This window comes from Canis lupus, chromosome 21 (genome assembly GCF_003254725.2).
Source record: "Canis lupus dingo isolate Sandy chromosome 21, ASM325472v2, whole genome shotgun sequence".
NCBI classification, from domain to species: domain Eukaryota; kingdom Metazoa; phylum Chordata; class Mammalia; order Carnivora; family Canidae; genus Canis; species Canis lupus.
Window position 1 is genome coordinate 30,328,833 of NC_064263.1, and position 15,229 is coordinate 30,344,061.

The following is a 15,229-nucleotide window of genomic DNA, read 5'->3' on the forward strand; positions in this document are numbered from 1 at the left end:
CAGCTTCAAGACTAGCCCCTGAGCCATTATCAGCCAGGGCTGGTTCCTGAGACCCAGCTGTTCCAGATCTGGCAGTGTGAAAATGAAAGAGTCCATGCCCAAGAAATCCTCCGGCAGCTGCAGCAGGGCTGGGAGACACGCCAGCTGCGACTGATCAACTTCATCCTGCACGTGCCCTATGAGCCCCCAGCATCGGAGCACTCCAAGAAGCACGAGGTCCGCAGCCCCCAGTGGGAGGTGGTGAGCCAGGACAGCGGCACCTTCGTCCTCTCAGGTGAGAGCCAGCCGTTGGGGCCCAGGGATAGCCCACTGCCAGGGGCCAAATTCATCCACCATGTCCACCAAGCTCTGTGGAGCTTCTCCAGCTAGCTGCCCATCCTTATCGGGCAGCAGGAGACCTCAGTCTGTCCTGAGACAGTGTCTTCCATGGAGCTTCTTTTAAGTCTTGATCTAGGGAGCTCCCTGCTCCCTCCCTCCTGCCCAACACCTGGCCTCTTCAGCAAAGGTCCTCCCCTTTCTGGGTGTACTGAGCAGTACCTCATGGTCACGTCTTTCCATTTTCTAGTGCTCTTTCCTCTAGATTGCATCCTGATGTGATCTTTTTGCCCCACTCATTCACTCTTCTGTCATTCCTATATCAAGTTTCCCTGCCTTCTCTGAGCCAAACGCAGGAGATGCTGAGGTCCACAGGCAAAAGTCCCCAGTCCAGTGAGAGAGGACAATGGAATAGAGATGAGTGCATGATGGAGAATCTACTAAAGGCAGTAGAATCTCAGGAAGAGGACCACCTTCAAAGGACCAAGGAGAGTCAAGAGGAATCTTCCCTTCCCATAGGCAAAGTCCTCATGTTGACTCCCAAACTCCCAAAGGAGTTTGCCAAACTTACAGGGAGAGGAGGGCATTCCAGGCAGAGGGAACAGCACAAGCCCAGCCACTTGAGATGGTACAGTTAGGGAATTGCCAGTAGAGGAGAAATTCTCTCACCCAACTCACTTGAAACCCGACTGGCAAATTCAAAGTTAGTTAATAGGGAGATCATAAAATATGATATATATATATATATATATATATATATATATATATATATATATATATTTTACTTTAGCTTAAAACATACAAACATACATTTATTTACTAACCTTTTAGCCTAAAGACAAGAGCTTTACTTTGATTTGCAGGCAACTAATACAAGTTCCTCGCTGCTTTTCTTGCATTAATGCAATGTCTACTGTTTCCGCTTTCAGTTTCTATAAAGTCGAGCAGTGATGAAGACACTTGTGATGTTGCTGGAGTCCAGAATTTTTCTAGATTTTATTATAATTTCCCATTTTTTAAAATTGGCCGGCTTATACCTAATTTAATACCATGTTTTTATCACTCACCTTTACTGAAGGCTTTCCATTGTTTCCATAGAATCAGCAACTCTTGAGGTGCCTGGGTGGCTCAGTTGCCTAAGCATCTGCTTTCAGCTCAGATTGTGATCTCAGGGTCCTGGGATCAAGCCCTGCATCATCGGCTTCCCTGCTCAGTGGGCATTCTGCTTCTCCCTCTCCCTCTGCCCCTCTCCTCTGCTCATGCTCACTCTCTCTCTCTGTTTCAAATAAATAAAATATTTTAAAATATTTTTTAAAAGAACTAGCAACATATTTCAGTGGTTAACATTAGATTAAATTGTGTAATTACAATTATAACTTACTGAATAGGCTTGTAAACACACTCTGATTCTAGGTGAGCATATTTTTCAACTAGCAGAAAAAACTATGTTTGGGTCTTCTAGAGAATACCTGGGAACTGTGAGTTTCAGTGTAATTTGGGTAATAGTAACCCCTGCCCTTGCCCCGTCTGACTACTAGCTCAGGAATCCACTTCCTTAGATTACAGCAGCCTGCAGGATTCTATCCAGGAAAGTCTTCAGATGTTGTTCAAGATCCTGGCCATCCAAAAGTCAGGAGACTTAAACAAAATAGCTTTGGAGTGGGTGACCATCATGCATAGCTTGAGTGAGTATAGGCCTCTAAGCTGGGGGAATGGATGGGACCTGAGGTGGAATGGCCTGGAGGTTTGGGGTGAGAGGTGGGGGTTGGGTAGGGGAAGATCAGAACAGAGTGAAGATCTCCTTCAGAGCCACTTCCTGGGCTCAGATGACCAGGCGAAAGTTTATTCACGGTGAAAGTTTGCTGTTTTCCAAACAAGGTCCCTGGGTCCTACTGAGTATTTTTTTTGGGGGGGTGGGCACCCTGAGAGGTCAGGCCCAGCTGGACTCCTTTTTAGAAGCTAGAACCCCAGTCTCCCTCCAGTGTTCCTCTGGCTGCTCATACAGGTGCTCTGCTGAAGGTGTGGGTGATTTTTCAGCAGAAGTGGATTTTTCTGAATAAAGTTCTGCACGAGATGAAGATTGAGTTTCCTAATCCTGACCTGGTAGGGAAGAAGGGTGAGGCAGGTGGACAAGGGCTACTGCATAATGGGGCTCGGGGTAAGGAGGGAGAGCTGACTTTACTCTTATCCCCTCTCTCACCGCAGAACTCCCGGTTCAAGGCCATGGATGATCAGTATCGGACCCTGATGTTGATCTCTGTAGGTGACCCCTTGGTTCTGTCACTTATAGTGCCGAGTGTCAAACGGAGCCCTCATTTCCAAGGCCAGCAGCTGCAACAACTGCTGCAAGCAGGCTCAGTGGAGCTGGAGGGCATCATTATGGCTCTGAAGAGCGTGCTCTATCGGGTGTGTACTCATTTCCCCCGCCTCTTCTTCCTTAGTGATAGTGAGCTGGTGGCACTGCTGGCTTCCCCACTGGAGTCGTGTGAGGCCCAGCTGTGGGTACGACGCTGCTTTCCTCATGTGCATGCTGTGAGCTTCAAGTCCAGCCCAACCGATAGAAACACAGGTGACCGAGAGTCAAGCCCAAACACATCCACTCAGATGGAGGCAGTGGCAGTGCTTGGGGCAGGTGGGGAGGAGGTGAAGCTGCCGGTGTCCATTCCTCTGCATCCAGATCTCCCCAAATGGCTGGCCTTTCTGGAGAATTGCCTGCGTTCGGCACTGGTGCACATGTTGCAGGACTGTGTGGCATCCCGTCTTGCTCTGGGCCCATCCCTAGATGAGACCTTCAAGCAGCTGCCCCAGAAAGGCCAGCTGCCCCCACAGCTATATGTCCACCACTGGCTCGACCTAGTCCAGGCCTTCCCATGGCAGTGTGTGCTGGTGGCAGAGGAAGTGGTATGGTGGGCGGAGATGGAGGAGGCTCTGCTTGAGGGGAGGACCCTGGCCATGGTCCCCATGCATGTGTGCAAGCTTGAGGCACTGGTACATTTTATACGGGCCCAGAGGGCCTCCCAGGGTGAGCAGTCCCTGCCTTCTGTCCGCCAGACCAGCCTGCTCAGTGCCCTGCTGGTCATGGCAGTGACTCACCGAGATATAGCACAGCTGCTGCAGGAGCACCAGGTCAGTGATCTGAGAGATTTCCACTGGGCTCGCCAACTCAAATACCACCTGGGTTCACCTGACGCCATCCCCCAGAGCCCTCTGCAGAGTCTCAAGACTATTGCATCTACTGAGACTTCTCCATCGCCAGCTGCATGTTGGATAGACGTGCTAGGCCGGTCCTTCCTGTACAATTATGAGTACCTCGGTCCCAGACTAGGGTCTCTGCCCAGCCTGCTGCCCGAGCGGCCAGCCCTGGTACTGTTATTAGCCTTGGAGGAGGTAGCCTGTGGAACTCTACTGGGTCCTGATGGAGTGGGCAAGGCAGCCATGGTGAAGAGCCTGGCACAGGCCCTGGGGCGCCAGCTGGTGATGATGCCTTGCCTGCCTCAGATAGAGGCCCAATGTCTGAGCAACTACCTGAATGGTGCCTTGCAGGGTGGTGCCTGGCTGCTGTTGGAAGCAGCTCAACGCCTGCCCCTTGGCTTGCTCTCTGCCCTGGGCCAGCGCCTAGCTGAACTGCAACACCTCTATGCTCCACTGTATCAAGAAGCCTCCAGAAGCACCAGCACTGTCGACCCCACGCAACCCCAGGTCCTCGGCAGTGGCTTATTTGAGAAACATCATGTATATATACGCCTTGGCTATGGTTCTCTCCTGACGCTGCGTTCCCTGAGCCCTGCTGTGCCTGCCAACCTGCACTTGCTACTGCGGCCTGTGGCATTGACACTGCCTGACCTGCAACAAGTGGCAGAGCTGACCCTACTGGGTGCAGGGATGCGGGATGCCTCCCGCATGGCTTCCCGCCTATCTAAATTCTTCTCCCTAGAGCGTGAGCTGGTGGCTGCACCTCTGCCTTGCCGCCTGCCGCTGCTCAAGCAGGTACTAGAAGACATGATACAGGATTTAAATGCAACCAAGGACGAGTCCAAGTCCCTAGCTGTGATTGAGGAAGCTGCCCTACTGCGAGCTCTGCTACGTTCACCACTGTTCAGCATCCTCAAGGGTACCCATCTGCACAACCTCCAAGAGTTGCTCTGTGGGCTCTTCCCTAATGCCAGACAGGTGCTGGCGGAGCCTGTAGCACATACACTGAAGAAGCCACTGCTGCTGGAGGAACTGCAGCAGATAGGCCTCCATCCCAGCCCTGAAATTTTGGGATCCTTGGAGCAGCTGAGACAGGCTCTGGGCCAAGCTCTGGGGGTTTTGCTCCTGGGCCCTGCAGGCAGTGGCAAGACCACTTGTTGGCACAGCTTATTTAAGATCCAGAATCGGCTGGCAGCCAGGGAGGACACCTCAACCCAGGGCTGCCAGCCTGTGGAGATCTCACACCTGTATCCCAATGTCCTCAGCCCCCAGGAATTCCTGGGATGGCTAGAAGGTCCCTGCTGGCACCATGGCATCTTCCCTAGGCTGCTTCGGACAGCCAGTCCATGTCAGACTGTGGGCCCAAAGGAGCCACCACAGGAATCAGGTGGGATCCAGCACTGGATAATATGTGACGGGGTTGCCAGTGCCGCTTGGATGGACTCCATCACTTGCCTCCTGGGCGAAGTCCCCCAGCTCAGCCTCCCCAATGGTCAACAGATAGCACGACCCCCAGGTACTTTTCTCCTGATGGAGGTGGGAGATGTAACAGGCATGTCTCCCGCAGTGGTGGGCCAGTGTGCCCTAGTCTGGTGTGGTGGGGAGCAGACTTGGAAGGATATGCTTAGTGTCCTGATGGCAGCCCTGCCCCATGAGTACCACCTGCAGCTCCAGACAGTCACTGAGCTCAACCACCTTGCTGAAGTGCTGGTGCCAGCAACATTCGGATTCCTCACCCACCAGGGTGCCAGCTCCCTGCTGCAGGTACATGGGCAGCAGGCCATTTGCCCAGGCGTGGCTGAAGTCACCAGCCTGGCCCGTGTCTTACGTTGTCTTCTTGACCCCCACCTGCGCATAGATGAGAAGGAGAAGGCACATATCTCAGGTGAAGGGAAGGGAAAATAAGGGATGGTTTGGAGAGAAGGGGCTTTAAAGACAGCTGGCATATAGCCAGCACCTACAGCATGGCTTCTTTGGTGGACTTGGGCCTGGGGATCGAAAGTTGACAGTGACAGAGCCAGTCTCTATGTCTTCCCTCACCCCCATCCCACTTTTTCCTACCTCGGCTCCTATTCTGACCATCGTGACCTTTGCAGAGGACCTCAGCTTTAGCGATCCTATGGCCCAAAGCTGCAAGTCCTCCAAAAGCAGCTCTCTGAACCTGCCTCAGGTTGACAGTGATGATGTACCTAATCAGCGCAAGGAGCACTTGCTGGCTGTCAGCAGCTTTCTTTTTGCATTGATCTGGGGCTTTGGAGCCCACCTTCCCTCCAGGTATCTGCGGGGGTGGGGGTGGGTGATACAGGAGGGCTGAGATGGACTGGCACATAGAAGTTAAAAGCCAGGTGACATCACTGTCGGGGGAGGATGGAATTGTGTGAGTGCGTCACAAATGGAACTGTTGTAACTGTCTGACATTTTTGCCTGTACGTCCATCTGAACAGGCTCTGGCCCCTCTTTGATACCTTCTTGAGAGATTCTATTAGTTGCCTCTCCGACTACCCTGAGCCACCATCTTCAGCCTTGGTGTTTGATCTACATGTATGCCCTGAGACTGGGACTCTGGTCCCCTTCACTGGCCATTACCTGGGCAGCCGCATCAGGGGAACTCTGGGCACGTTTAGCCCTTCTCCACAGGTGTGAAGACAGCGGGGCAGCAGATGGGGTCAGGGCTCAAGGAGGTATCCTGGGGAAATCCATGTTCTAGGCCCACCTGAGGCCCACCTGCTCCCGTTCTTTGATATGTTTTCACAATCACAAGAATATGTGAAGCGCTCTGCAAGTGCAGCTCTAAAACAAAACCCCTAGACTTTGCTTTCAGCTAGATTACTGTCCTAAACTGGCACTGCCCCAGTAAGCCCTGCTCCTGTCCTACAGACTGAACGGCTCTTATATGTGGTGGACCTGCTTCTGTCAGAGGGACATCCAGTGATGCTGGCTGGAGAGGCAGCAACAGGGAAGTCCACCTTTGTGGAGATGCTAGTGGAGCCACACCATTCTTACACGTGCAGCCCCATCCACTCTGCCTTCACTCCCCTCCACCTTCGCCTGCTGCTGAGTCAAGGGGTCCAGGGCCAACCACAAGCTGCCCCACGGCCTGGGCAGCACCCAGATTCTAAAGGCTCCCTCCTCTTCCTGCTGGAGGATCTGCACCTGGCCGCTTCTGGTAAGGAGCTGAATAGAGGGAAAGACAGAGTCATTGTGATCTCTTGAGACTGTAAAATCTCAAGCAATATTTACTGACTCCCAATTAGACACCTACAGACCAAATCTCAGCATCCCATTCTTAATATCTTTTTATTGTACATATGCTCCTGAACAATCCTACTCCTCTCATGGCCTTATCCACCATCTCTGTGCTTTGACTGCTAAATCTTTATCCCCAGGTCAAGCTTTTCTTCTAAGCACTAGACCTGCTTATCCAACTCCTTACTGTATATCTCTACCTTGTTGTCCCATTGGCACTTCAGATTCAACTGTGAACTCATCATCTTACCCCTAAACCCTGCTCCTGTCCTCTGAGTCACTAGTACAACCATCTATCCAGTCACTTAAGCCAGAAATCTTGTTGACATCTCCCCATTTCTTACCAAAGTCCTTTCACCATGTCTCTCAATTTGGCATTCCAAATCTCTCTCAAATCTTTCCACTTATTTCCATTCCATCTTCCCTGGTTCAGACAGTCATTAACTGGAACATCAGTGAATTCTCTTGCAAGGTTCCTTGCAGTGAGGCTTTCTTCTCTAGGCTCTTACACTCTGTACTCTAACTGAACTCAACTATGTACAGGCATTCAGTAAGTCAAGCTCTCTCTAGCTTCTGGGATTGCTGTCCTCTCTGTCTTCCCTACTCTACTAATCTGGCAAAGTCTTTGTTCTTTACAAATAATCTTAGTATCTTCTCCAGAAAACCTGAGCCTTAGGTTAGATACTCATCTTGTGTTCTGTACAAAAATCTGTGACAACCATGGTTCTACTATTATATATTTGTTGATCCTTTCCATGATACTCTGAGCTTCATGAGAAGAGAGATTTGTCTTATTCATTTTGATTGACTCAACAGGAAGTAAGTGCTCAGTAAGAGTTTGTAGAAGCAAAAATTAGAAAGGAAAGGAGAAGTTGTGATAAAAGTTTGGGATATTGAAGTTTAAAGTTTCTCAAGTGGTGGGCTTCTAGATAATGACAGGTTTGAATATGGCCATGGGAATGGGCAGAAATGAAGTATAGGTACAGGATAATGGAGTCAAGGAAGTCAGTGGATTAAAGCATTAGCTGGATTGTCCAGTTAAACACAAGTCTTTTATGGGATGTAGAAAACTTGAATCAGGATATACGTACTTAATAATAGTAGGTACAATTAATTGAGGACTATGTTCTACATGCTTTATCTAGGTCATCTTTAGTGTTCATAAAAGCCTAGTAAGATGGAGATTTGTTATGATCATTTCAGAGATGAAGAAATGAAATATTTTATAACTTGTCCAAGACACTTTAGTCAGTAAAGTGTCAGAACCAAGATTAAAATTTAGGTCTGCTTAGCACCAAAACATGTAATTTTCTACAACTATATGATTTGGGCCTTTCAGTGAATTTGCACAAATAATCAGATTGTCAGTGGAAAATAGAAAGGGTGAATTCAGATCTGTGAATAGCAGCTGAGAAGAGATTTCAACAGGAAGGTTGCAAACATTGTAAGCAGTGTTGTGAAATGGCAGTGTTACACAGCTGGCAGTGTAAAAGATATCCCAGGGTGACAGCCACCAAAACATCTAGTATAAAATTAAAAATTAATAAACATACAACAAAACAAAAAACTGTGACCCACTATCTAGAGAAAACAGTCAAATAAAAACTGACTTTGAAATGTTTTAGAAGTAGAATCTAGCAAATATTTACAGCAGCTATTACAGCTAATTATAAAAGTACTAAGCTACTTAAAGAAAAATATGATCTTAATGAATAAACACATAGTAATCTCTGCAAAGAAATGAAAACTATTAAAAATAACTAAACAGAAATTTTAGAACTGGAAAATGTAATAACTGAAATGAAAAATTCACTGCATGGTTTAATAGATTGAAGATAACAAAAGAGTCAGTGAATCCTGAAGAACAGAAATATACTGAATATGAATAGAGCTTCATACACACACACACACACACACACACACACACACACCAGGAGTTCCAAAAGAAAAGGAGAGAGAATAGGGCAGATCCACCCTTGGGGAGCAGTGAGTAAAAATTATACTATTATAAGGTTCTTACACTCATGAAATGTGAAATAGGAAGTGGGAAAGGTCAGGTATTAAGTGTGAAGTGGCACAATATTACTTATAATTATCAATATATTGAGGAGGCATATTCTAATCCTAGAAAAATCACTAAATAATATTAAAGTATAATTTTAAAAATATATTTTAAATGTAAAAATACTTGTTATATAAAAGGAATCAGAAAATGAACAATAGAGGAATTAAAAATAAAAGACGATTAGAAGACAAATGGCAACATGATGTGGGGACACCTGGGTGGCTCAGCGGTTGAGCGTTTGCTTTCAGCTCAGGGTGTGATCCTGGAGTCCCGAGATTGAGTCCCACATCAGGCTCCCTGCATGGAGACTGCTTCTCCCTCTGCCTACGTCTCTGCCTCTCTGTGTCTCTCATGAATAAATAAATAAAATCTAAAAACAAAACAAAACAAAACAACCCGGCAATATGATGGACTTTATTTTTTTTTAAGATTTTTGAGCTAATTTGAGAGAGAGAGCATGCACAAGTGGGGGGAGGGGCAGAGAGAGAAGCAAACTCCCCAATGAGCAGGGAGCCTGATTTGAGGCTCCATCCCATGACTCTGAGATCATGACTAAGCCAAAGGCAGACATTTCTGACAGCCAAACCAGGTGCCCAGAATGATGAGTTTTAAACCAACCATATGAATAATGACATTAAATGGAAAGTCCTAAGCACTCCAAAAAGTCCTTCAAGACAAAGGGTATTACCAGAGATAGAGAACTGGACATCTCCTAATTAAAAGATTTAATTGAAAAAACCTGCAAAAGTCCTAAATGTGTATGTACCTGAAACAACTTAAAACTATATAAAGAAAAAAATGGATAGAAATTAGAAATAGCAAGACCAAAAATCATAGTAGGAGATTGAACATTCCTCTCAATAATTGATAGGAGAGAGGAAATAAGGCTATAGATCTACATACTACTATCAACTGTTACAGAACATCATAGTCACCAACTACAAAATGCACTTTCTTTTCAGGTGTACATGGAACATTCTCCAAGACTGATGATATGCTGGGCTATAAAATAGTCTCAAGAAATTGCAAAGGGTTAAAGTTTATAGAATATTTTCTCTGACAACAATAAAACTCAACGACAATAAACCTAGAAAATTCCCAAATTCTTTGAAATCAACACACTTCTAGAGGTGCCTGGATGCCTTAGTTAAGCGTCCAACTCTTGATTTCAGGTCATGATCTCAGGGTCCTGAGATTGAGCCCTCATTAGGCTTTGTGCTGGGCATGGAGACCGCGTAAGATTTTCTCTCTCCCTCTCCCTTTGTGCCCTACACCCACTCTCACTCACTCTAAAAAATAAAGTAAAATACACTTCTAAATAACTCAACCATTCCAGAAACTACATGATAAATTTAAAAATATTTTGAGCTTAATAATAATGAAAACAAAATGTTATCAAAATCTGTGGACTGTAGCTTAAGCAGTATATCCCCAGAATGCAAAGTTGACTCAACATTCAAAAATCACTATAATTCATGACATTAACAGAATAAATGAGGAAAAGTGTAGGATCATCTAAGTAGATAAGAGAAAGCACTTGATAAAATTCAACACTATTCATGGTAACGTTCAACAAACTAGGAATAGAAGGGAGCTTTCAGTTTGATGAAGAACATCTATTAAAACCTACAGCTAAAAAATAAATAAATAAATAAATAAATTAATTAATAAACCTACAGCTACTTACTTAATTGGTGAAATATCACACATTTTCAAAGATCAGTCACAAGGCAACAATGTCCACTTTCACTGCTTCTATTCAATATTGCAGCAGAGACCCACATCAGTGCAATAAGAAAAAGAAATAAAAGCCTTTAAAATTGGAAAAGACAAAGTAATACTGTCTCTACTGGCGTACAAATGATTTTCTACATAGAGAATCCTAAGGTAACAACAATAACAAAAAACAACCCTACAAAACTGCTAAAAGTGAATTTAATTTAGCAGGGTCAGGGTATCTGGGTGGCTCAGTCAGTTAAGCATCTGCTTTCGGCTCAGGTCATGATCCTGGGGTCCTGGAATTGAGCCCTGCATTGGGCTCGCTGCTCAGTGGGGAGTCTATTTCTCCCTCTCACTCTGCCCCTTCCCCACCTCATGTGCTCTCTCTCTTTCTCAAATAAATAAAATCTTTAAAAAATAATTTAGCAGGGTCATAGGATGCAAAGTCAATCTATGAAATCATTAGTATTTCTATAACCTAGTAACAACATTTTATTTTTATTTTTTAAAGATTTTATTTATTTATTCATGAGAGGCACATAGGGAGAGAGGCAGAGACTTAGGGAGAGAGCCTGATGTGGGACTCAATCCCAGGACCCAGGATCATCTCCAGAGTCACAGGCGGATGCTCAACTGCTGAGCCACCCAGGCATTCCCTAGTAACACAATTTTAAAATACAGTTTAAGATATCATCTGAAAGCTTAGAATATTTAGGAATAAACTTATTAGAGATATACACTGAAAATTACTAAATTTTGCTAAGATAAAGGAGACTCAAATTAATGGAGAGATATACCATGTTCATGGATCAGAGGAGTCAATATCATTAAGGTGCTTACTCTCCCCAACTGATGTATAGATTCAATGCAATGTCAATCTAAACCTGAGCAGGTTGGTTTTTGTTTATTTTGTAGAAAATGACAGGATTGATAAACTCATTATGAGACTTATGGAAACACAAAAGGCCTAGAAGAGCCAAGACAACTTTGAAAAAGAAGAACAACGTGGAAGGGCTTACAGTAGTTATTTTAAAGGCTTATTATACAGCTATAGTAATCAAGAGAGTGGGGTATTGGTATAAGGACATAGATATAGACAGACTAATGGAAAAGAGAACCTGATATATGATATATGATGATATATGGTCAATTGGTTTTCAACAGTTGTGTCAAGATAATTCAATGGGGGAAAGGATAGTCCTTTCAGTGAATGGTGTTGAAACAACTACCTATCTATGGGGAAAAAAAGGGAACCTTGAATTCTACCCCATGATATACACAAAAATTAATTATAAATCAATTAAAGGCCTAAATGTAAAATCTAAAATTATAAAACTTAACAACAAATGTTACAGAAAAATCCGTGTGACCTTAGTTAAAAGCAATGATTTCTTAGGACACAAAAATTGGATTTTAGGAAAATTAAAAACCTATGCCCTTCAAAAGACACTGTTAAGGAAATGAAAAAATAAGCCACAGACAGAAATATGATACACATATCTATCTGACAAAGGACTTATACCCAGATTGCATTAAAAAGCTCTTAACTCAATAATAAACTCCATTTTTAAAAATGGATAAAAGAATTGATACTTCACAAAAGAAAGATTTGTGAGTGGCCAATAGCATATGTTGAACAGTATTATTCTGCATAGTCAAAACCTGGAAACAACCTAAATTCCCATCAGTATGTCAGTGGATCTACAAATTGTGGTATTTTTATGATGGAATATCACTCCAATAAAATGAAACACACTGATGCACACAAAACATGGGTGAATCTCAAAATCATGCCAAGTAAGAGAAGCTAGACGTGGTAAACTACATACTATATAATGCCCTTTATGTGAAGCTCTAGAACAGGCTATGGGGCACCTGGGTGACTCAGTTGGTTGAGCATCCAACTCTTAGTTTTAGCTCAGGTCACGGTCTTGGGGTCATTGGATCAAGCCCTGCTGTCTAGCTCTGGGCTCAGCTCAGCTTGGAGTTGGCTTGGAATTCTCCCTCTCCCTCTGCCCCAACCCCTGCTCATGCTTTTTCTCTAAAATAAATAAAATAAGACGCACCTGGGTGGCTCAGTCTGTTAAACATCTGCCTTTGGCTCAGGTCATGATCCCAGGTCCTGGGGTTGAACTCCTGCCTTGCATTGGGCTCCCTGCTCAGCAGAGAGTCTGCTTCTCCCTCTCCCTTTGCCCCTCCCCTTGTTTGTGGTGTCTCTCTCTCTCTGTCAAATAAATCCTTTTATAAAATAAAAACTTAAAAAAACAGGCAAAGGTAATTGATAGTGATAGACATCAGATCAGATAGAAGTTCCTGAGACAATGTAGTGGGGGGATTGACCGCAAAGGGTCACGAGGAAACTTTCTGAGATTATGAAAATGTTCTAAGTATCATGAGAGGAGCAGTTACATAGGTGTATACATTTGTCAAAACTCACTGAACTGGAGATCCCTAGGTGGCTCAGCAGTTTAGTGCCGCCTTCAGCCCAGGGCGTGATCCTGGAGTCCCAGGATCGAGTCCCACATCAGGCTCCCTGCATGGAGCCTGCTTCTTCCTCTGCCTGTGTCTCTGCCTCTCCCTGTCTCTATGTCTCTCATGAATAAGTAAAATCTTTAAAAAAAAACTCACTGAACTAATACATTTAAAATGTGTACATTTTATTTTATATCAGTCATATCTTAACATCGACTTTATAGAAGTACACATGTCATAACTCCTCCCTCTGATTATGATGACTTCACTTTCCCCCAATTGTGGTCAGATCAGGTTTCCATCCATCTCAGCTTCTAAACCCTTCTTCTGTTGATAAATAATTAGTCACAGAGGTGGGATTTGTGGGGAGAAGAAAGAAGAAATTACTCACTTTTAGGGAGAGTGTGGGGGAAAGAGATCAATTTACTCAGACATGACCACGTCCCAATACATCAGGTGTACAGAATTCATGTAGAAGCCTGTGTGTGCCAGAAGTAAAGCCAGTGGAGCAGGGATAGGAGGAACAGAGTAACACTGTCACATGCACCCCTGTGTGTCCTTACTGTTGGTCTTCGTGTCCCACAGACCCACAGAAGAGCTGCCAGCCAGTGTTGGAGACTCTGCGCCAGGCCATAGATGGCACGGTCTATGCCCACCACACCCTGGAATTGCAGACTCTGCAGCCCACAGTCAACTTCCTTGCCACTGCCACAGTGCCAGGCTTCTGTGAGCGCCCGCTGTGCCCACGTCTGTTTAGACTCTTCACAGTGCTGGCCCTGGGTAGCATGACCCAGGCCATGCTGCTGAGCAGGCACACACCTAGCATCCAGGCCTGGCTTGAGCGCTTTCCGTCTGTGGAACGGGAGGGGGTTCTAGCAAAAGCTCTGGTCCGGGCCTCCGTGGAGGCCTGGGAGGCTGTGCACAACTGCTTTCTGCCTTCCCCCCTCCACCCACATTACCGCTTCTCCCTGCACTCTGTGAGCCAACTACTGGGCAGCTTGCAGCTGCTACCAACCAGGATGGGTTCCCGGGGATTTCTGGACTGTCCCAACCATCAGGAGCACTTGCGCCGGGTGTCAGGCTTGCGTGGCACCCGCCTGACAATTATGATGGCTATGCGCAACATGGTACGTCTTTGGTTGCATGAGGCACAGAGAACTTTTTGTGACCGGCTGGACAGCCCTAGGGAACGCTCCTACTGTGCCAACCTGCTCCTAGAAGTAGCTCAGAGTGTCTTCTGCTGCAGGCCGGCACCCCAGAACAGGGGCAAAGGCTATGAGGAGGAGGATGAAGAAGAGGAGGAGGAGAAGGTACCTGAAGTGGAATCTGAGGGGGAGTTGGCCCAGTGGGAAGACTTAAGCAACAGCGGCAGTGAGACAGAGGAGGAGGAGGACCCTTATGGCCTTCAGGTCACCACGGGCTCCCCCTCCAATGATCCAGGTCTAGCACCTTCCATAGCACCAGTAAAGAGAGAGACCACAGAAGGTATAAACCAGGAGGAAGACACAAAGTCTTCTGGCTACAAACTACAGTTAAACAGAAACAAGAATTGGTGGCAGAAAACATCCCAGATAGACCTGGCCTCACCCCTTTTGCTACCAGTGCTGCTACTACGCCCCCAGGAAAAGCCCTCAGACCTAGTCTTCAGTCAGGAGCTGATACTAGGATCCAACTCTGAGAGCCCCAGCTTGTACCTGGAACGGCAGTGGGAGAGCCTGGAGGAGCAGCTGTCCACTGCAGCAGCTCAGCTGAAGCTGAGCGCCCACCTTGCCCGATGCCACTCCATGGCCGAGCACGTGGCCCGCCTGGTCCGGGTGCTGGCCAGGCCCCGGCAGCATGGCCTATTGCTCTCAAGGGCTCTGGGTACTGGGCGCCATACTGCCATCACTCTGGCAGCTAGCATTTATCAGGCCCGCCTCTTCCATCTGCCGTCTGGCTCAGAGGAGGCCATTCTCCAGTGTCTACGGGATGCCAGCTGGCATGCTGGCATGTTAGGCCAGCCAGTGGCCCTGCTGGTACCCAAGGGTGTGGATATTACTACCCTTCATCGTCTGCTGGCCCTGGCAACCTCAGGCAGTTTCCCTGACCAGTATACAGAGGCAGATCTGGACAGCATTGAAGAACATCTCCCCAGGGAGAACCTTAGTGTCAAGCAGAACATCAAGAAGGAAATGCTGTTGCAGAGGTGAGGCCAAGAACGCCATGCTAGGGGCTGTTCTG

The 15,229-nt window shown here is 46.3% G+C and overlaps 1 protein-coding gene across 1 annotated transcript in view; it reads left to right on the top strand.

The window, feature by feature from the left end:
- The window catches only part of DNHD1 (dynein heavy chain domain 1), a 79,750-nt gene that overhangs the window by 47,561 nt on the left and 16,960 nt on the right, over window positions 1–15,229 (top strand). Inside the window, 8 exon segments of the mRNA XM_025459327.3 lie at window positions 67–274; window positions 1,875–2,000; window positions 2,321–2,418; window positions 2,521–5,392; window positions 5,604–5,781; window positions 5,952–6,144; window positions 6,385–6,673; window positions 13,595–15,194. Coding sequence (XP_025315112.3) covers window positions 67–274; window positions 1,875–2,000; window positions 2,321–2,418; window positions 2,521–5,392; window positions 5,604–5,781; window positions 5,952–6,144; window positions 6,385–6,673; window positions 13,595–15,194 — 5,564 coding nt within the window.